The following is a 24,137-nucleotide window of genomic DNA, read 5'->3' as shown; positions in this document are numbered from 1 at the left end:
TAGGCCTCCAGTGCTCTAATACTGTCGGGGTCAGGAAAAGAACAAGGATTGACCAAGGGAAGTTCAGAGCCCCCTGGGGCCCCTTTTAGTTGCCTCTTATGACATGCAAGGGATACCATGGGTGTTATTCTATTGCCCCCACCCACGGGGATTATCAGTATGATAGTTCTGCTTATATATACATAAGAATCTCAATCCTGAGAGTTTTATGATCAGTCATACAAACCTTAACATTTTTCTTAGGTTATGGTATATATCTGTATTTTCTGTCAGCAGAATTGCACTATATACACTACATGCGAGACTGCTATAATCTCCCATGGTTTGATCTCTCTTTTTTTTTCCCCGTAGTAGATTAGTTTACAACTCGGTGTCACACACCCAATTGTTGACGAGATGTCTCTTAGTGAAAATTAATTGGTCTCGTCAGGTGACAGTCCATTGGTCTAAATTAGCAGGGATGATCAGTACTATCTGCGCACTTTTTAGCGATAGATTTACACTCTAGTGCTGAATCGGTCGACTTCGGTTGTCTTAGAGATTCGTATTGGCAACCTAAGAAACACAAACTAAGAATCGCTTATCATCGCTGTGCGGCATCTGGCGTATACTTTACGTACTCGTACCGTTGTTGTTTACACAACAAAGCCAAACTATGGAATTCATGCTAGGAACACGTTTCGCATTGGGAAATATTATATAGTATTATATATTGTGTGTGTGACACAGTTGTTGGCGTTAAGATAAAGGTTTAGAAAATTCATATCGATCGATCATATTATCGATTCAATTCAGATTTCATTTCCATTCAGTTGGCAGTATTTACCGGAACCGGCAGTGCTCCCTTCTTACTCCTCACCGAGTACAAAAATCTATCACTAAAAAGTGCGCGTACAGTACTTGTGAATCAGTACTTGCTACCTCGTCACAAGACACACACACGTATACATGGAATGACTCTTTTGTTTACTTCTTGCAAAGGACGTTGTCAGGCAATGCACAAGGCTGCCAACCTCTCTACTTAGAAACTGATTTGTGGTGGTAATTGTTTTAATAGGATTTAAAAGTTTTTTTTGTGAGGAACTAATGGGTGAGTGTGGTGATTGTTTTTCAAGTTTTACCCATGTCTGTGCTGGAGATAGGGTCCTTAGCTGAGTGTTATGTTGGGAGAGGTAACAAAGGAAGATTAAGGAGATTATAAGGTGTCAAAAGAAGGGGCAGTGTGTGCATTATTCATGAAGAAAACCTTGGCATGTAAATGAACAAATGATCTGGATAGATTAAGAAGTCGCGGAAATTACGCAAGAATTGTCTCAATTTATCCAGCAAGTGATGGAGTATCTGATAGTGAAGTAGACAGTTTCCATAAAGGACTGACTAATGTTATAGTGAGGGTCAACAGGAAGGATAAAATAATGTTAAGTGATTTCATTGTGAGAATTGGTTATAGAACTAAAGGGTATGGTAAGATAATGGTTAAATGTGTGGAATACATGCAAGCTAATAGAGGAGTGGAAAGCATGTACTGAACTTCTATGCTAGTATGGGGTTAATAGTTGCTAATTCGTTCAAGCACAAGACTTTTCACAGCTATACATGGGAGGGTAACAGACCCTATCATAATTGACTTTTAATTCAGAAATGTATTAGGAATATACAGGTATTGGATTTTTCAGTATTACAGACTGCTTTCCAATGTGCATTGAATTAAGTATTGCTGTGGCTGTACCTTAATTAAGACCATGGCCACTACCTTCGCAGTCCTACCACTTTGCCATCCTTGCATCGCCGGAAACCTTCAATGTGTTAGTGCCACGATAAACTACTAGGAAATTGAAGTCAGTTTGCAGACAAATAAAAGTAAAACTCAAAAGATGGGAAAATTAGACATAGGCCTACATAGATATTAGTGAAAAGTTCAAAGAATAGACAGTAAACTAATTCAGGATATTGATGGCATACAGGGATGGTATAGTAGAAATGCCTGGAGACAACTGTGTGTAAAGATGGGTAAAAAAAAGTATTATAGTAGAACTATGACGCCAGGACAGTGTGGACATTTTTAGAAAGGTGTCAACCGGGCAAGTTGGCCGTGCGCGTCGAGGCGCGCGACTGTGAGCTTGCATCCGGGAGATAGTAGGTTCGAATCCCACTATCGGCAGCCCTGAAAATGGTTTTCCGTGGTTTCCCATTTTCACACCAGGCAAATGCTGGGGCTGTACCTTAATTAAGGCCACGGCCGCTTCCTTCCAACTCCTAGGCCTTTCCTATCCCATCGTCGCCATATGACCTATCTGTGTCGGTGCGACGTAAAGCCCCTAGCAAAAAAAAAAAAAAAAAAGAAAGGTGTCAAAAATGGCTCTAAACAAGAACTGATGTGGATATGGAATTTGCATAGGTGAAAGAAATAGAGCAAAACAGGTATTTCTAGAGTCCAAGAAGAAAACATGGGGATATTTTGGAAATAATCTGGAAATGCTACTTCAGACAGCTGGGAAAACTTTCTGGGCTGTAATAAAGGTTCTTAGAAAGGAGGGCAAAAAGGAATGAATAGTGTTTCGGGAATACATCAGCAGAGGTGCCAACTATTACGGATTGTCTGTAATTATTATGGAATTACGGTCAAAGGGGAAATTATTTTGGAAAAGCTGACATCACGAGAAAAAAGAACGAAAAATGTTCAGTGCTTTTGAGCCTTTGTCCTAAATCATCCTCATTTTAATGCTTCTGAGTTGACGATGGTACTTATTCGATTACGACTTCCTTTTGCTACCTATAAGCGTTCTAAAATCAATTGTGAATGAAGGAGCTCAGGCACTGTTCTTCTCCACTATAAATCCTTCAGGAATGTTGTATTTACTGTGTTAAATGTACCTGACAGTTGACAGAAAAATTAAGAAGTGAGGCCTACATTAAGCACTTCTGCACTGAAATCGCTTAGGGTTCAGAAGACAAAAATGTCATCCCAGTGGGAAGGATGCTACAAGGAATGTTTTATCACAGAACTAACAGGTTTTTCTCGCGGGCAGAGAGCGATTACTGATAATCCACTTCAAAGGTTGGCACCTCTGCATGATATGCATTTATTGTAGATCACGAGGAATCACTAGACAGGTAAGGAGAATATTTTGAAAATCATCTTGATATAAAAGAAGTCCCAAACTGTGGAGTTAGTGGGGAGCACAACAATGGTGGCAGTGAATTTATGCTCAAGAAGGAGAAAGGATGATAAACTACATTATTAAAAGCATCAGGAATACTGGTTTACCTTATATGAGGGATACTGACTGGAAGGTGATCGGGGAGGGAGTGGGTATGTGGGGAAACTGGGAGTGAGATTTGTAGATTGTCAGGAAGTTTTGGTTAATATGATAAATGTGATGTATATTAAATATTAAAATGATGGACAGAGTGAGGAATGAATAAATGGTGAAATATAATTCTCATAAGTTTTCTCCTACCGCTATAGCGGCAATTATTCAACCAATGTGATTAATAGAGGATTAAGCTATTAATTTTCGTAAGGAATTTTTGTAATTATCAGTGATAGGAGATAGAGAGCTGCGCTCAGATGTCCTTCACTTCAACCACAGTGGTACGTATAAGTTGGGACGTTTATTTAAAAGGATTATAGAGAAGTACATTCAGGGAAACTGGAGCAGTGATAACAGTACGAGGAGCTGGAAGTTTAGTAAGGATGACATAAAAATAAACTTCTGGCCCCAACTTGGCAGGTTTGATCCTGGCTCAGTCTGGTAGTATTTGAAGGTGCTCAAATACGTCAGCCTCTTGTCAGTAGATTTACTGGCACGTAAAAGAACTTGTATGGGACTAAATTCTGGCAGCTCGGTGTCTCCAAAAACCGTAAAAGTAGTTAGTGGGACATACAGCAAATATTATTATTATTATTATTATTATTATTATTATTATTATTATTATTATTATTATTATTATTATTATTATTATTATAAAAAATGAACTGAAATATAGATCATATAAGTGATCTCAAAGCTGCTTTTGTCACAGTTAAAAATAAATGTGATAAGAAGGAAGATAGTAATTAGGACTGTTAGGCAGTACCATATGGTTAATAAGACTAACATGAGAGATTTCAAACGGTAATTGAGGAGCTTTCTTGCAAACGCCACTAAAGTCATTTTAAAACTTTTTTTTGTGTGTTAAAATTCTTGTTAGGATAATGAGCTTGCACATTTTCAAATGTAAATTGGGCGTGGCTTAAATGTTGTTTGCACGGTTTTATACTGGAGCACAAACACAGTCATTCTAACAAGAATTTTTAACCCAAAAACATAAATGTGTAAGAAGTGCCTTAAGTGGTATTTGCAAGTAAGCTCCTCAATTATGATTAGTGGAACAGTGTTCTCCCCAGAAAGTTTCGTCAACCGGGTAGCAGGAATGAGTAGCTGGGCAGGGGATACTTAAAAAAACGAATATGATAACATTTCAGTATATTCAGACAGGTAAACATTACCTGCAAAGCTGTACTATTTCATTGTTATCGCAAACAAGACATAACAGTATTTATGAACTTGCAGTGTTCTCCTGCTGTTCATAATCGTGTAACACCGGTGCTTACCACTCGGTTGCTGTAGAGTGTCCTACAGGTTTGTGATGTCATATGGAATCGGTGATTGCATGTAATTTCTCGCCAATCCAGACACTGCTCGCGTGCAACACTATGCTATAGTCAAGCTAATCTTTGATGTAATTGATGCAATTATCCTGACAATAATGAAGATTTATCATTTAAATAAACGTTTTTCAGTATTTACATTTTAACTTGGAGCACGTAATGACTCAATAGGTATTAATATTATGTAACTAAGCTCATATCAAGATTTCATTAGCCGGATGGTCTTGTAAAAGCAGCAGGGTGGTGGGCCCATTAAAAAGGTCCTAGGGAGAACACTGGTGGAAAATGGTAAATAAAAATGTAAACAGTCTGTGGTATGGGATTAGGCCTAAAGCAATTGTTGAGGAATGTACCTTTAAAGATGGTGAAGGATGGTAAAGACCTGCTGTATTATAACAGAAGTAAAGAGACTAAGGAGGAGGCGCAGGTTGGAAAGAAATAGTTGTGGAAGTAAGGAGAAATTGAAAGAAAATGCTAGGAAATTTAATCTGGCGAAGAAATCTGCTAAGGATAACATGATGGCAAGCACAATTGGCAGTCATACAAAGTTTAGTAAAAAATGGAAGGGTATGTATAGATACTTCAAGGCAGAAACAGGTTCCAAGAAGGTCATTCCAGGAATAATTAATGAATATGGGGAGTGTATATGCGAGGATTTACAGAAGGCAGAAGTATGCAGTCAGCAGTATGTAAAAATTGTTGGTTACAAGGATTATGTCCAGGTAGAGGAGATGATTAATACTAACGAAGTATTGAAATTTACTCTCCATAACATAAGATTCAAAAATTGAAAACTAGAAAAGCAGCTGGAAATTATACGATTTCTTGGGATATACTAAGGGCAATGGGTTAGTACATAGCAAATGCGGCTCAATAATACGATCTGCAGAGCTGCAGAACCACCAGAACGAAAGATATAATATATGGTGATTAGCGAACCCATTCTACATATTGAGTGTTGATATAGAGCCAACTGTTCAATTGTTTTTTGTACAAGTCAGTTATTTATATCGTCGATGTCCCTTGAAATCGGGATCTTACAAATTGAGATGCACGTCTCCCTGTACATTTTCTGGAACTTCACACTGATAAGACACGGAGTAAAACGTTTCCGCGGAGTTGGAGGACGCATGCACACGAGCTCAGCTGGCACTTCCCGTATGCAATACGAATTTAGACGCGTCTATTACACTTAGGGACTGTGTGTCACAGAGCAGAACTACCAACAGAATTCAGCACGAGCCACCACTGGTATATGGTACCATAGCTGAAGTAATTATTTTAATACTGTTTGCATGAATTAGCTATAGCAAGTGAATCAGCGGACCCCATACTTGGGGATAAACGCTAGGAGAGAGAGCTATAGCAAGTGAATGGAGAGTTGCTATAGTAGCCCCTGTACATAAAGGATAGGGTGATAAACTTACACGGTTACAGTACAGAAGCCAATAATTACAGGCCAGTCAACTTGGCATGTATTTAAACTTTGGGAAAGCACTCTTTCTGATTGTATTAGACATGTTTGAAAAATTAACTGGTTTGATACAAGGCAGTTCGGGTTTATAGGAAAAGTTATTCTACTGAAGCACAACTTGTAGGATCCAGTAAGATACAGCAGATTTTTTAGATTCAGGTCAAATGGACTGTAAAGTACTTGTTGTATTTAAGGCTTTTAATAAGGTAGATCATGGGAGACTTGCGCTAAAAATGAGTGGAATTGGACTAAACAAATGAGTGAATGGTTGGCTATATTTCCAGAAAATAGAACTTGGCATAGATGAAGCATTATCTGATACCCTAACAATTTAGAGGGGAATTCCTCAAGGCAGTATTATTGGACCTTTGTTTTCTTATATAAAATATATATATATATGTATTTATATTATACAAATGATATGAGGAAAGAACTCAAATCAGAGATAAGGCTTTTTTCAGATGTTTTACTGTATAGAGTAATAAAGAAGATAAAATATTTTGAGTAAAAAGACTTCGGCAATGTTGTGAGATGGACAGCAGGCAAAGGTATGTTTTAACGGGATGGAAAGTCAGGTTGTGAGTTTCACAAAGAGGAAAAGTCCTCTCAGTCCTAATTACTGCATTGATGGGGTGGAAGTTACTCATGGGGAGCCCAGGTGTTCTTATAAGGAAAGATCTTAATTACGGTAATCACCTAAATGGGATTGTAAATAAAGGTTACATATCTCTTCATATGGTTATTTAGGGATTGTAGTAAAGATGTAAAAGAGAGGGCATATAAGTCTCTGGTAAGACCACAGAGTATGGGACCCTCACCAGGAATACTTGATTCAAGAACGGGAAAAAAATTCTAAAGAAAAGCACCACATTTGTTTTAGTTGATTTCCGACAAAAGATTAGCGTTACGAAAATGTAGCAAGTTGGGGCTGGAATGACTTGGGAGAAAGGAGGAATAAACAGTATGTTCCAAGCTGCCATTGGAGAGATGGCATGGAATTACATTAGTAGCAACTTTGAGTGGTTTTAAAAGTATGAAAGATCAGGGCATGAAGATAAAGTTTGAATTCAAGAGGACAAATTGGGGCATATATATGTTTATAGGAATAAGAGGTAGGGATTGGAATAATTTACTAAGGGAGATGTTCGATAAATTTCCAAATTTTTTGAAATTAAGTAAGACTAGGTAAACAACAGATAGGGAATCTGCCACCTGAGCAACTGCACTAAACGCAGATCAGTGGTGGATTGATTGATTGATTGATTGATTGATTGATTGATTGATTGATTGATTGATTGATTGATTGATTGATTGATGAAATTAGACCTGAAATAGTGTAATAGGGTGTTAGGGATGAAATGTTAGGTGACAGGATTTAGCATGGAATTGGAGTAAGGCATTTTTTATTCAAGAAAAACACTAATTGTGCTTATCTATAAGCAAGAGAACATAAAGGATTGCAACAACTATTGAAATATTAGGATACCAGGCAGGGTGTTTATTGGTATTAGGAAGACTGATGGGTGGTGGAGATGAAATTGGATGAAAATTAGAGCAGCTTCAGGCAGCAGAGGAGCTGTCAGTCTCTTTATTACTGTGATCTGGAGGCATTTTTTTTTTTTGTGCACCTGTTAGTTGTTAATGTTGACATTTCAACATACATTAATTTTTTGTAAGTAAAAATTATAATTTGTCAGTCTCAATTTTCAACTGGAAATGGACTTCATTTTTATGTTGCATGCATGGAGGAGATGGTGAAAAAAAGGTTTGAACACTAAGCTAGGTTTGTTGAAAGGTGTTGCTATCGACATGGTTTGTGTCAGTACGAAAGTATTATTTCAATGTAATTGTCGTTTTCTAGTTTTCAGTTAGCTATATAACTTCATGATTGGATTTTTTATGTATTCTGGGAATGCATTTCAGTACACTAATCAACATTTAAAAAGAATGGGAAAGTTTATTAGATGAGCTATTAACATGTTTATTTCTCAAATGATCACAAAATACTCTACCTATACAAGCACCTCTGTTCATGTACTCTTAACTTCAGATAGCATTCAGTATCGCAAAAGAATAGTTTTATAAGGAAACAGGCCAGTATCTGAAATTAGGGTGTGAATTGAACATCTTGAAGCCTCCGTGGCTCAGGCGACAGTGCATCAGCCTCTCACCGCTGGGGTCCGTGTTTCAAATCTCGGTCACTCCAAATGAGATTCGTGCTGGACAAAGCGGAGGCAGTACAAGTTTTTCTCCGGGTACTCCGTATTTTCCCATCCTCTTTCATTCCAGCAACACTCCTCTATTATTTCACTTCATTAGTCAGTCATTAATCATTGCCCCACAGGAGTGTGACAGCTTTCGGCAGCCAGCACAATTCCTATCCTCGCCGCTAGATGGGGCTTCATTCATTCCATTCCTGACCTGGTTGAATGACTGTAAACACTCTTTGGATTTTCAATTGGACATCTTATTTACATTATAAATTTCCAACAAACAATGCATGCCATCCTGCATAATGAAATGTGAAATTTGGTGGAGTGTATGGTTTTTCTTGGAAGGAACTACGTCCTCTTGTAATACTACAGAGTACATTAAAGATAGAAGGATATAAAGAAATTTTCACCTGCTGTTTGTCTGCTACAGTCACTGCTTCTTCCCATGCATTCAGCTGCCGCTTTACTTCTTTCTTTTTACTTCGCCATTTCATCCAGTCATCTGCAAGCACGATTGCCTTAATCTTCCCGTCCTGTCATTCCTCGTACCGTCTGCATTATCTCGTCCATCATAACCATGAAGAATGTGGTGAAAGGGTACTTCCCTGGTTTATTCTTTTTAGAGATGATAGTGTTTTGGGTTTATGCCATGCGAAAGTAACAGTAACTGTAGTAAAATTTGTTTACTTACACGGTGAAGCCACGTTTATGGGGTCACTTATTTTATTTAAACTGAGATGATGACCTACATCAAAAATAGACAGATACAAGGGTTTGTGCTGTTGGTTGTTACTAAACGTGAAAATAGCCCGTGAAATTTAGCAGTCTATGGTCAATTTGTGTGTATTTGTAGCCCGACTCAAGTGGGCAGCATTCCTGACTTCCTTGAAGGCATGTTGGGTTCAAGGCATAAAAACTCCTTATTTTAATGTTTACTTTTTAATTTTCTCCTCACTTTTATCTACCTTTTACCGGCTTTTGTCTAAGTGGAGTAGGAAATGTGCTGATTATGGTAATTATAAGTTTTCATAAACTCGTTCACTATCACCCTTCTTACCACTCATGGCTTTAATAAATCTTCACTTTTATTGTTATTTTTTGTAATAACTACTGCAGTTATGATAAGAAATGGAAAGATAGAGTGAAACTGTTTGTTTTACAACAAAATTTAGTAAAAATAAACATTCATATTATGAATTGTTTTGAGAAAGTTTATTTACATTGTTATACAATTTTTCCACATCTGTTCTTGGCAATCACTTAAATTGTCATAGAATAAATCAGTGCAGGTTAACATTGCAAGATCTAGCATACCTATGTATGATCTAACAAATAAAATATGAATTTGACTTTTGTTAGAATGTTGAACACATTTAGTTTTGTAGTTAATGTAACGTTATTCTGTATATTTTGTAACAGTATTTAGTTCTCGTTAATGAATACCTAGCGAAGGTTTCTGGCGATGCAAGGCTGGGAATGGGAGATAGCTGCTGTGACCCAAAGATACAGCTCCAGCATTTGCCTGGTGTAAAAATGGGAAACCACGGAAAACCATCTTCAGGGCTGCCGACAGTCGGATCTAAACCCACAATCTCCCAAATGCAAGCTTAATTGCTTGGCCAACTCTCTCAGAACTAGTGTCTTTTTAAGTCAATTAAATATTTAGAAAAAGACAAGGGAAAATAAAAATAAGTGAGGGCCTTGCACTCTTTGAATTAAAGATTCTCACATAGAAGTCAAAGGACGCTAACCACTTGACAAGCAGTGCTACAGACATTCTCACGTAAATTGCCAACATGTACGCCGCCTGTTAAATTTAAAGGGTCCTTTTCTCACTAAATAGCCAGGCTGTAGCTCAGGTGGCAGAGCATTGGCCTGCTGCAAGCTGAAGTTGGCGGGTTCAATCTTAGCTCAGTCCGTTGGTATTTGTTGGGGTTCAGATATGTCGGTCTCATATCTGTAGATTTACAGGCATGTTAAAGAACTCCTGCAGGCCAAATTTCCGGCACTTCAGCATCTCCAAAAACTGTCAAACTAGTTAGTGGGACGTAAAACAAATTATTATTGTCTCATTAAATAAGGGACAGTTATCCAAATCCTCAGGCACATATCTGTTTTTAAAGTAGCTCAATCTCCCAATGTTTTAACAAAATTGGCTGCACCATTGCTGTGCACCCACCGTCAGTAGTAGCACTTTGTCTCGTATCATGTTCCGTAAACCCAAAGAACTGTCACATCTGAATTTCAGGTCTTGATAACATAAATCAAAATATCATTATTTTTATTTATTATTGGTGGCTAATGGATTAGTCATTAGCCCGAAGGTGTAATTGTCCACTTCTGTTTACAATGTTTGTGTATAGTATAATTCTTCTCATCAGAAAATGTATGGTGAAGTACGTGAGGATTGCACTCGTGCGTTGAAACTCAATCCCAAGTATGTGAAGGCCCTCCAGCGCCGAGCCAAGGCATGTGAACTTACTCATGATCTTCAGCAGAGTCTGGAAGACATAACAGCAGCTTGTATTCTGGAAGGCTTCCAGAATCAGACAACCCTCCTCACAGCTGACAGAGTATTGAAGGAACTAGGTAATTATTGTTACAACACTGAAATTTCCCTTTACATTTAGTTCTGTAGTAGTTGTATTAATCACATTCATGAAGTTCTCCAAATGAGAACAGTCTTGCCTGTGTATAAATGGAATGTGTTTGTAAAAAGAATCGCTGTGCAGAAGCCAGGCACTACCTACCATATGTTCTTGAAGTTAACGCTTTGGAGTCCCCTGTTTTAGTAGATCTAACATTCCTTTTTCGCAGTTAGGGGTCCTACATCTTACGTGATCCTACCTAACTTTCAAGTTAGATTTCTCGTACATTTGCAGAAAAACGGCAGGCATGGTTTCGTTTGTATATAGCATAACTATTCCTCCATGCAGTGCTGATAACTACAATCATTTGTTTCGGTTTAGAAATCAAGAAATATGTCTTCTGTGAATGTTTAAATTTTGCAGCCACATGGTGTTTACTAACTGCAGCATGAATGACAGTACCTACAAGTAGTTACCTTGAGTGTACAGAAGATCTGAATGGTATGGACACAGTCTTGGAGAATGAGTACAAGGTAAAAATAAATAAATCCAAAACAAATGTAATTGAGTGCAGTCGAATGAAGTTGGATAGTACACGGCTGTTGTTACTTACGTAGTAGAATAACTATTGATGACAGAAGGACGACATGAAATGCAGACTAGCATTCGAACATTGATATAGGAATTAGAGACATTTTTTATGACTTTCGTCTGGATTGTGGCATTGTATGGAAGTGAAACATGGATGATAACTAGCTCAAAAAGAAAAAAGTGAGATTGAAAGCTTTTGAAATGTGGTGTTACGGAAGAATGCTGAAGGTGAGATAAATCGAATCACAGACGAAGAGGTACTGAATCGAATTGGTGAGAGTTACGGTGCCCTTATCGATTTACGCGCCATGCGTATACATCTACAGTCAACACGGCAGAGTGCAGTGCTGGATAATGACATCACGCCAATTTTCATTATAAGTTGGCATGCAGGATGAGCTGCGATACGTTGCCGTTCACCAGCCTGTCTACCCGTACTCCAGCCATGTAGGGTATCCCCTATTGGAAAATGTAGTCTGGATAGGTGGACTGACACAGATCGTGACGTTTCACCTCTGCACGTGCAAGTGTAACCTCGGAAGGAGCCATTCCCTCTCCTCTCATTGTAGTCTTCTTTGCTTTCAGCATTCTTATGACTTATTCTTTGTCCCATTATACATTGTACAGAAGGATTCAACTCCTTACTCTTGATTTCATGTCCTTTAAGATAGGGCTTCCCTTAATATTTGTGTTCTGGCCATGAGAATATTGTTGTGACTTAAAGCACACTCATGGACAACAGTCATTCCCACTAACATACCTGCCAAGTATTTTGGTTTTTCCATAAAATGTACGGATTTTTAATATCCACATTTGGTCAAATCGGATTTGACTTTCGATAGTAGCTGGTAATAAGAGATGCAGTTTTTGAAATTCGTCCGGTAAATGTATCGTTAATCACATTATCGATTATCAGCGTGTTTTGTCACCTGTTAAAATTGAAATAATTGATAAAGAGATTCAACCTATTCAATACAAAAGATTAAGAAATGTAGTGAATTACATTCCCATTTAATAATAAGTAGAAATGGTACCGGTTTCGACCCTAGTCCAGGTCATCATCAGCCGATTAAAACATGAAAAACAATGCATAGGAAAAGGAAATAAAAGATCAAGTACACTCCAGATCAGTAGAAGAGGCGATATAAAAATGAACAGGGGTAGACACTGTAAAACTCAGAATAAGTAAAATGCAAGTCACTCAAAAGAAAACGGTGCGCAATTCTCTGAGCGGCAGCATGGCACACGCAGCGCTAGGCAAAGTCCCACAATGTTTACGAATAGCGGAGAATGGTTAAATGAGCCAGTTTTTAAACACTGTCAGGCACAAAGTCACATCACAATCGAACACATACGAAGATCCATAATCGTGTAGGAGTTGAAGACGAGTAGATCCATTGAAGCAACTTGCCAGCTCCCGGTGATCAGCGCGACACATTCAATATCAGGCACTATGGTTTCAAACACCAAAGTAAAATAGAGAATAGCTTGAAGATCCAGTAATTTTCCTGAATTTTTGACGTTTTAAAAAATTGCGCACTGTGCATATACGTTTTCATTTGTTTCCGGTATTGCGCTTTTTACTATATTTTTTTCTCTTCACAATTGTTTTTTCACGTCAACTGTTCTAAGTATTCTATAGGAGCACAATTACTTATTCAATTATATTGAATTGTATTATATTTACCTATATACTTACTTTCCCGCCACCGAGGAAAATTACTGGATCTTCAAGCTATTCTCCATTTTACTTTGGCGTTTGAAACCACAGTGCCTGATATTGAATGTGTCGCGCTGATCACCGGGAGCTGGCAAGTTGCTTCAATGGATCTACTCATCTTCAACTCCTACACGATTATGGATCTTCGTATGTGTTCGATTGTGATGTGACTTTGTGCCTGACAGTGTTTAAAAACTGGCTCATTTAACCATTCTTCACTATTCGTAAACATTGTGGAACTTTGCCTAGCGCTGCGTGTGCCATGCTGCCGCTCAGAGAATTGCGCACTGTTTTCTTTTGAGTGACTTGCATTTTACTTCTGAGTTTTACAGCGTCTACCCCTGTTCATTTTTATGTCGCCTCTTCTACTGATCTGGAGTGTACTTGATCTTTTATTTCCTTTACCTATGCATTGTTTTTCATGTTTTAATCGGCTGATGATGACCTGGACTAGGGTTGAAACCGGTACCATTTCTACTTATTATTAAATGGGAATGTAATTCACTACATTTCTTAATCATTTGTATTGAATAGGTTGAATCTCTTTATCAATTATTTCAATTTTAACTGTAATATTCTTCAATACGGAACAATGAAATTTTAAACTTTTTTGTCACCTGTTCGAGCTCAACTGCACTTCATTCACTGAGATGTTCCCACACAAGTAGCAGGCTGTGATTTTGAAGAAAAGAAATCCGTGATAAGTAGCAGGCTGTGAATTTATATATAACATTAGTACCTGCGTCGTGCTTCGTAGCAGCTGTGAAAAGCTTTGTTTGTGTGTGGGTGCGAGTAACAGTGGCGGTAGTTCTAAAAGTCGTGGATTTGTGTGAAAAATTTATTGGCGATTTAGTATTTTTAGTGGTGTTTGTAATGAATTCAACTAAGAAACGATATTATCAGTCTTTTAGGGAGACATATTCTGCTTAATTTCCTTGTTTTATACAATCGTGGAAAGTGTTCCCCGTGTTCAGTGGAAACAGATGAGGCACTCCTCAAGATGTAACTTTGTGTATTTAATTTCAGGGGTGATCATAACATACACGTTAGTTTTACATATATTAGTATTCTAGGATTAATGTTACTTCTGAAATTTATTTTTCTGTTTGGTAGCCCAAAAATGGCACTAAAGAGTATATGGAGTGGAATGAATAAAAATTCTGTAATTGCTTTCTATGTGCCATATTTATCTGTAGATTTTTTGCTTTCAAACAGGTCCTTTATATTAATATCCCATTCCTGAGTGTTCTAAATTCCAACAGACAATAACAGATAACAGTTACGGGAGCGCAGCTTCTCTTCATTTTCTGACTATTCGTATTTGAACATGGCACATTTCTTTCTCAAAATTGGCTGCAGTGCTCGCAGTTGTAATTCAGCCACTGTTTGGTTATGTTGAAACATTGAATTCTTCTCGTCTTATTTAGTTTTTCTACACACCGTGGAAGCTTCATCTTGTCTTTATTTCATTGACATACAGGTGTGTGTGCTTTTACAGACGGCATGCCCAGAAGTACTTTTATGCAGATAAACACTTCATTTTGCTGCTTATGATGCAGTTTCAGGATTTAACAATGGATACCTTTCTAAATGTGAGGTAATTAACAAAATTGTGGGTAGTGGGGGCATATATATACGCAATGCTATGCTCCTAGTGGACAGTGAGAAACCTTAAAAAGTCAGAGAGGGCTATATAGGAATGTAGAAAACAAGGCAGTGGGGAAACTTTAAATGGCAAAAAAGAATAGGGTGGTTGAAATGGACGATGATTTCTATGGTGCAGGAATATACCAAAAACCTAAAACTTTAATCTCATTTCCCAACAACAACAAAAAAAGTTATTTGACAAAATATAAAATACCTTTGTTCTTCAGTGTAGGGAACTGAAATTTTCAGGATTCGTTGTTCTATGTGTACACTTGACATTTCAACCCGGTTGTTTTCGAAAATCCCATTTGTTACTATTTTAGAGGTGAAAATATGCAGAAAAACACTGCAAAAATGTACTGGTACATTTAAAAATTCATAACAAACCAGAAAAATACATTTTAAAACAACAGTTGTGATTTTCCCTCTTTTTTTTCATATTTGAACATAACATTTTTTTTCCCCTCAAAATTGGCTGCAGCATACAAGCTGTGTGCTTGAAATTGTAGTTCAGCCACTGTTATTTCTTTTTCTCTAAGCCAGCGGCAAAACTGAACTATCCATGCTGTATGTCAGCTTTCTCACTCACTCCAACTACGTACCTACAGACTCTATGAAACAGATTTGTATTGATCCTAAAGCCTTTCATTTCTAGAATGATTAAGGAACAGCCCTCACCGCACTAAACAACATGGCTTTTGTTAAATAATTAAAACTGTTACCAGTCACAATACTTATTCATTTGTACTCCACAGCACATTTTAGAGCTTATGCCTTATTGTCAGGTGGTGAAATAGTGATAATTGTTGCCCCGCCGGACGAGTTAGCCGTGGGGGTAGGGGCGCGCAGCTGTGAGCTTGTATCCGGGAGATAGTGGGTCCGAACCCCACTGTCAGCAGCCCTGAAGATGGTTTTCAGTGGTTTCTCCTTTTCACACCAGGCAAATGCTGGGACTGTACCTTACAGCCACAGCCATTTCTTTCACACTCCTAGGCCTTTCCCATCCCATCGTCACCATAAGACCTACCTGTGTCAGTGTGATGTAAAACAAATTGTAAAAAAAAAAAAAAGTTTGTCTATTTGATACATCATTTTTTTGAAAAAAATATTATACTGTTTCATTGAAGAGTAGGGACTGTTCCTGTTACCTGTATGGTATGCTGTAACACTGCATATCTTGTTTTAGGTGTTTATGTTCTTGCATTGGTTTTTCTTCCATTTTCTTCTTGATGTTTTTAAGCATTTTATCTATTATATGTGGATTGTAGCTATTTCTGTGCCCATAATGTCATTGATTGGAAAAAATTATACCAAATAGCCAGAGCCCTCTAGAAGCTAAGACTGTGTCCTAGGTGCAAGCATTAAGCGTCCGTGTGCTTCCATGCACTACTTGTTTACTGGCTTCCATGTTTCTATTGTCATACCTACCAGGCTAGTAGCATGATGACAACTGAAAAGGGAGAAAGAGTTTTGTTTCTAATGGAGAACAGTGCATTGATAATTAAGTGGGAATACAAGGCAAAGCAAGCATTATATATTCAAAGGTCGGCATCAGTTAGGGGAGTTCCATCACTTAAAAGCTGACCCCACTAAGTTTTTTGAATACTGCAGAATGTTACCTTCAATGTTCGATTATATAGTGGGGGTTATTCGACCACACCTTTTGCTTATGTTCATTTTGGTTTAATCATCACTTCAATAATATCACAAAGTATGATATAATGCACACCTCCTTGTATCAATGTAAATCAATTGTGTGGAAATTAATTGTGATTTGTACTTACTGCTGATTCCAAGAATGCGAGAAAGTGTTCCACCATGACCCTCTTGTGGTAACCTATAGTTCTACTGTCCCATAGTACAGGGCTCTTAAAATCATCAGAAATGAGAGCCTCTGATTCTGAAATAACGCTAACACGATGCCAACTGTACAATCGCGGTTAATCTTGTTTGGAAGCTTCTTCCTACTCGTGAGCGTTGGTAGTGCTGCTTAGGAAGCACACACGTGAGAACACTCCAGCACATGCGATAGTGTTTGTCCACGTAAAGCAGGCAGCGCATGGAATCTCCTGGGAGTGCATGCACGGTAGACACTCACACCTAGGACATAGCCTAAGTATACTAATCAGCTTCTGTACCAAAACCGACCTGAATCAGATTCTACCACTCTCAGTCGATATACCAGTTAAATTCAAACAGACTGTTGTATGTTTAAAATCACCTGTAAAAACTGTGAATGTTTTTGCATTGGACAATCTGGAAAAGGATTTGACATCAGATATCAAGAACACCTGGCAGTACTTCGGCTACATAAGCAGTTGCTGCTCATATACATGACACCAGTCATAAGTATCAAATATGCAAATTTCTCTCAGTTTTTTTACTCGTCTAAAAGGAATAAAATTGAACATTTTAGAAACCCTAGAAGTTTATAGACATTAATTGTTTCTCCACACATATTCAATGATAAAACTGAAAATGAATATTTAAAAACCATATCAAGCTTCAGCAACAGCTGTATATTTATGAGAAGATGCACACCTATAGTTGACCCAACATAGCTGTAATAGATTTATAATGTACATAGCCTCTACTCTTCAATGACTTAGTATAATAATCTTTGAATACGATTGTGCATCAAATAGATCAATAATTAAATCTCACCATTTCACTACCTGACGATTAAGTATAAGCTCTGAAATGCATTGTCGAATACAAATTGATCAAAATTCTGACTGGTGACAGTTTATTACTTAATAATAAATTAATTCAGTCATGGACAAGGTCTACATTAAAACATGGTCTGGGAAGACTTGGGGAAAAAAAAAAAAAGATGAGCTGCTCCACTAAGTGGTATGTTACAAGTAACTATTCTCATTTTGGTTCCGTATTGAAGATGACTTATATCACAAATATTATTATAATATTTATAGATCCACCTGTTCGATACAATACAATCCACTATTTCATGTGGTTAAAATTTATACATAATACATGCTTTTGACTATTCGTCTAAATTCTTCCACGTCATTGATTTTATTTTCTGGTTTACCAATCTGTCTCTGATCTTTCTCGCATTCTTGAAATCACCTCCACTTTGTCGCCTTTGGTCATCTTCTGATATCTGAACTTACAGTTTTTCAGTTTATGCAGTTTATACGTATGTAATTTACTTTTGTGTATTATGTATAAATTTTAACCACATGATATAGTGTATTGTAGTGGACAGGTGGATCTATAAATATAATATTTGTGATATAAGTGGTATGTTCCGAGCTGTCAGTGGAGAGATGGCGTGGAATGACATTAGTAGGCGAATAAGTTTGAGCGGAGTCTTTAAAAATAGGAAATATCACAATATGAAGATGAAGTTGGAATTCAAGAGGAAAAATTATGGCAAATATTTGTTTATAGGAAGGGGAGTTAGAGATTGGAATAACTTACCAAGGGAGATGTTCAATAAGTTTCCAATTTCTTTGCAAACATTTAAGAAAAGGCTAGGAAAATAACAGATAGGGAATCTGCCACTTGGGTGACTGCTGTAAATGCAGATCTGTAGTGATTGGTTGAGTGATTGATTTGTGTTTAAGAATATGGCCATTACGTGCAAATTGTTTGATCTGTTCTCTCGTTTCAGAGACTTTGTTTGGCCTGCTTAGTCACTCGATCTTACCATCCCTGGGATTTTCACCTGTGGGGATATTAAAAGGCCATGTGTTTGGAAGCATGTTATGACAATCCATGAAATCGGACAGGGACTGTTGAATAAGTTGCAGCCATTTATATATATCTACAGCGCGATAAATTCAAGTAACGCTTGTGGAATTGCATAGATTCTAAGGGAGCTCGTCTCTCAAATTAATTTTTTTTTAAACGTAAATATTTGAAGATAGCATATTTCAATGGACGAAGTGTTTTGCACATTCATCTCTTTCTTATTTAAACTCAATGATTTATTACCCTTTGAAAAGTTGGTTGGCTCTGGCACTACTCAGTAATCATTGCTAAAAACTTAGTCCCAGAGCTGCATGCTTTTGACCTATCTCTACTCTGTTGTTACTGAGATCAACTGATGAGCCAACACTATTTTTAAAATTGAGAACATCCAGCTGATATTTGCATTAAAACATTTGTTATATTATGCCTGTCCGATTGTTTACAGGTAGACAGCATGCTAAAGAGGCTATGGCAAAACGAAAAACTATAATGCCCTCAAAACACTTCATCAAGACTTACTTCTCCTCTTTCATTGAGGATCCAGTCACTAACAGCATCAGCCAGGAGAAAGAGAGCGACTCTGCTGAGGCTGACTTAAGGTTGGTTAACAACATCAGAACATTTCTGAGCATGGCAAGTGCTATATACTATATGTGTTTCAAAAATAACTTTTTCCCTTTGTACTGTTGAACCTTTATGGACTGCTTGTTAAGAACCGGCTTTGACATCCTGCCAGTATCTGTAAGTCCATCGATCAGTCCCTTGTTCCGCTCCTCCAGCAGGGTACCTTCATCTTTTGGGCTCTGGTTCCACTTTAAACTTCAATTAACTTTTGACTATTCGTCTAAATTCTTCCATGTCATTGATTTTATTTTCTGGTGTACCAATCTGTCTCAGATTTTTCTCACATTCTTGAAATCACCTCCACTTTGTCGCCTTTGGTCATCTGATATCTGAACTTACAGTTTTTCAGTTTATGCCGTTTATACATATGTAATTTAGCATTTTATAAAACATAGTACCCATGATGTTCTTCTTTAAATAGAGGTTCTTCTGTCTTCCTTAGTTTCCTTCCTATAATTTTTTCCTAGAGCTTCAGAGCATGTGTCAGGAGAGTTGATACCTGTATAGTTTCTACATTCCGTCTCGACACACTATAACTCCTTTCATCTAATCTTCTGGAAAACTATTTAGATGCCAGATAACAAACTAGCTACAGCCAATTTAAACCTGATATTCTTGCAGGTAGAGGATAGATCGTGTATTTACCATGAGATTATTGATGGAAAAACAGTGGGAATATGGAAAAGATCTCGTGATGGTATACCTTGATCTAGTGAAAGCATACTATATTTTAACTAGAGAAAGGGTATGGGGAAACCCTGGAAAGAAAAGGATGTGGAAAGAAGTCAAAGGAATTAGTGAAAGCAATGTGTAAAAACTGTTCCAGTTGTGTCCAGACTCCAGTGGGGAGAACATATTGGTTTAGAAACCAAACTGGACTAAGATAGGGAAGTGTATTTTCTCCACTTATATTTACTGTATAATGTTTATGGATGAAATTCTATAGGAAACAAAGACAACATATTGAGGAGATATAAAAATATTGTTTGCAGACGACATAGTGATCTGGGGAGTTAACAATTCAAAAGTGCAAATTCAACTAGAGGCTTTAAATGACAGTATTGAGAAATATGGTATGAAAAACAGTGTGAAGAAGAGAAAAACAGTGGTGATGACAAGAGGAGAAAGAGAAGAAAGAGAAATTGTTAGTATCAGGGTACAAAAGCTTGAGGTTGTTGAAAGTTTCAAATATTTGGGAAGTGAAATAATGTAAGATGCAAGGTTGGATAAGATCAGCAGGAGGTTACAAGTGGAAAATACATTCTACCAGAATGTAAGGAACTTGGTGTGGAACAGGGAAGTTCTATGAAATGTGGAGAGATTATGTACAATACCCCTATATTAACGTATGCATCAGAGACTTGGACATTGACAGCAAGAGATGAGAGTAAAATTCGAGCCAGTGAGGAGTATGGTAGGGAAGACAAGAGACGAGAGTAAGAGAGGCGGCGAGTTCAAGAGAGAGTATGTTATAGTGCGCGAGTCAATGTTGTTGATATCTGTACTTGTCAGAATCGACTTCAGGGTACTCTGCTATTAAGTGTTGTAGTGTCACTTGCTAGTGTGTATAATTGTGTGTTGTGACTTATAGTGACAAAGTAATTTACACAAGGAAGTGAACATGTTCTCGTGTGATATTTATTTCCGTCAAATAAAATCACATTTCAGAACGATAGGATGGAGAAGAATAAATCGAGATGGTTTGGACACGTTATGAGGATGGAAGAGGGAAGGATTACAAAACAAGTGTCAGAGGCTAAGATAAGAAGGCAAGAGGGAGGCTCCCAGGAAGATGGATGGACTCTGTCAAAAATAGTATAACAAAAAGAAAACTGGAATGGAATACTATGACTGAAGAGGAGCAGTGGAAGGAAAGGCAACAGTGAAGTGCCATCGACACCCCGACCTGGCAGGAGCTGGACAATGGGGGAAAAAAAATGATTCTTGATGCACTGAAACAGCTAGTTCCTTAGTGTCTGAAGGTGTCCAGAGCAGTAAATAGCCTTCGAGTGCTGCAAGGCCATGACGGAAAATTGCGTAGGATGGCTTAGCATCATGTTCAAGGAACATGCTAGCTTCTTATTTCAGCTGCAACACAGGCCTTTCAATATCATACTCTTTCGCTGTTCCTGGAGGCTGTGGGAGCGGAATGTGCAGACCACTGATATTAATATTGATTTAAAGTGGCATATCTCGGTGGTTTGTACCTTAGTATTCATTAAATTTAAAATATGTTGTTTGAGAGTCATCAGTCTGTAGACTGGTTTGATGCAGTACTCCATGCCACCCTGTCCTGTGCAAATCTTTTCATTTATACGTAACTACTATACTCCGTACGGCTCTACTTCTAAATTGACGTTTTGGCAGATTTTGGCTCTGTCTGGTGGTTATGCACTGAAGCATAGACATCCAACCAATCCCAAGCTGTCATTCATATCGATTGATATCGCCAGAGTATGATCTCGAAACCTAGTTGCCAACTCTAATATTTACATTCACCATGTGGTTAACCTATCTCGCACAGTGTGTATGCTATTCGGTATGGTTCGCGATCTTTCGCATTTACCTTCAGTAATTAGTGTGTTTTTCATATTGTTGGAGGGTTTCAGTGACTCTGAGATCAGTGGAGTGTTCCCTTTGTAGGCCGTAACCTTCCTGTGCCAGCCATTAGCGGTGCGTGATGTGTTATTTCCTCATTCTCTTTTATTCTTAATAATATTTTCCCTTTTAGTGTCAGATGTTGTTAGTAAGTGTAGTTTTTGTGAATTTGTTTTCAATCCATATTCATTAGTTTTTCTGAGTACGGTACAAGGGCGTTTTACCGCAGTCGTATTGCATCAGCTGTTCTCGCGGGCATAGCACGCTGGCAACAGAGGAAAGGCGATGCTCATTTGTTTTGCGAAACTTCAATTTAGAAGTAAGTCCGTGTGGAGTATACATCCTACATCTGCTCTAATCTGCTTGTCATATTCCTACCTTTGTCTACCCCTACCATTCTTACCACCTGCACTTCCCTCAAAAACCATGAGAACAAGTCCTGGTTGTCTTAAGATGTATCCTATCATTCTCTCTCTCTTCTGCTTATCAAATTTACCCAAACTGATCTCCTCTCATCAATTAAATTCAGTATCCATTTGTGATTCTATGTATATATTTCACCTTCAACATTCTTCTCTAACACCACATTTCAAAAGCTGTATTCTCTTTCTTTCTGAGCTTAGTTATCATCCATGTATCACTTCCATACAGTGCCACACTCCAGATGAGTCTTCAAAACCATCTTTCTAATTCCTGTATCAATGTTTGAAGCGAGCAAGCTTTTCTTAAGAAAGCTCTTCCTTGCTTGTGCTAGTCTGCATTTTATGTCGTCCTTACTTCTGCCATCGTTAGTTATTTTACTACCCAAGCAATGTTCATTTACTTCCTTTAAGACTTTATCTCCTAATTTAATATTTCCTTTATTATCTGACTGTTTGACTGCACGCCATTACTTTTGTTTTGGATTTATTTATTTTCATCTTGTACTCCTTACCCAAGTTGTGTCCATACCATTCAGCAGTTTATCCAATCTTCTGCAGTCTCAGATAAAATAACATCATTGGTAAATCTCCAGGTTGTGATTTCCTCTTCTTGGATGCGATCCCCTTTCCCTCCTGTTCCACATAAATATTGCAGCCTTGCCTCACTCCTTTCTGGATTGCTGCTTCTTTTTAAAATCTTCTATTATCACTGCAGACTGCTTTTTATACAGATTGTAGACAATTATTCCTTCTCTGTATCTGATTCCCATCACCTTCAGAATCTCGAATAGCTTCATCCAATCAACATTATCAAATGTTTTTTCTATATCTATGAATGCCATATATGTTGTCCTTCATAATTCGGTTCTCTAAGGGCAGACTTGGTCAGGATTGGTTCACGCGTTCCTACATTTCTTCTGAAGCCAAATTGATCTTTTCCCAACTCGGTTTCAGTTTGTCTTTCCATGCTTATCTATGTGTTTAAATTTTGCACTCGTGAGATATTAATCTAATAGTGTGGTAGTTTTGACTTGTCAGCACTGGCTTTCTTGGGAATAGGTATAACAACGTTCTGCCGAAAAGCGGATGGCACTTCTCGTTTATCATACATCTTAACACATTAAATGAAATAACCTCTCCTTGCTGGTTTCTCCTAAGACAGTCAGTAATTCAGAGGGAATGTCAATTCCAGGCTCCTTGTTCCTGTTCAGGCGTCTGAAACTTCTGTCCAATTCTGACTTCAAAATTTGGTCTCCCATTACGTTGGCATAATCAGCCTCTTCTTCCAGAACCATATCATCTACATCAGGGCCTTTCAAGGTGCATGCACTGTGCACTGTGCAAAAGACGACTTCGCTTGGTTGACCCGAGTGCAGACCCCCCACTCCCCGATTCGGAGCAATAGCGCTGTCTCTCTCTTTCCCCACGCCTGTCTCGCGCGCTCCCCCTGTCTCCCTCTTCCTCACTTGCTCCGTAGCGCTCCAAATCCAAGCTGAGTAGCCCAGAGACGAAGCATCGGTCCAAGCTGAGCGGTACCGATGCACTGTGCACGGGAACTCTGCGCCGCTGTCTGCACGCGTGAGATTTTGGGTGTTTGAGAGGCCCTGATCTTCATCTTTACCTTGGTACAACTGTTGGATACGTTCCTGCCATCTTTCTGCCTTGTCTTCTTTCCTTAGAAGTGGTTGTCCCTCGGAGCCCTTTATATTAATACACCTAGTTTTCATTTTTCCTAAGATTTCCTTGATTTTCCTGTATGCACATCTACATTGTCTATAAATATTTTATTGTTTATTTTATTTTCTATTATTTTTTACTGTGAGAAGCAGTTGGTTTGTGGTTAATCTTTTCTTTTCCTCCCAAGTTTTTTTCTGATGTTCCTTCTACTT

The 24,137-nt window shown here is 38.0% G+C and overlaps 1 protein-coding gene across 1 annotated transcript in view; it reads left to right on the top strand.

The window, feature by feature from the left end:
• The window catches only part of Tom70 (translocase of outer membrane 70), a 59,803-nt gene that overhangs the window by 1,316 nt on the left and 34,350 nt on the right, over window positions 1-24,137 (top strand). Inside the window, exons 3-4 of the mRNA XM_067153378.2 lie at window positions 10,723-10,930; window positions 19,050-19,203. Coding sequence (XP_067009479.1) covers window positions 10,723-10,930; window positions 19,050-19,203 — 362 coding nt within the window. The remainder of the gene's footprint in view (window positions 1-10,722; window positions 10,931-19,049; window positions 19,204-24,137) is intronic.

This window comes from Anabrus simplex, chromosome 9 (genome assembly GCF_040414725.1).
Source record: "Anabrus simplex isolate iqAnaSimp1 chromosome 9, ASM4041472v1, whole genome shotgun sequence".
Taxonomy (NCBI): Eukaryota; Metazoa; Arthropoda; class Insecta; order Orthoptera; family Tettigoniidae; genus Anabrus; species Anabrus simplex.
The sequence above is the reverse complement of the archived record's forward strand: the minus strand, read 5'-3'. Positions and strand labels throughout refer to the sequence as shown.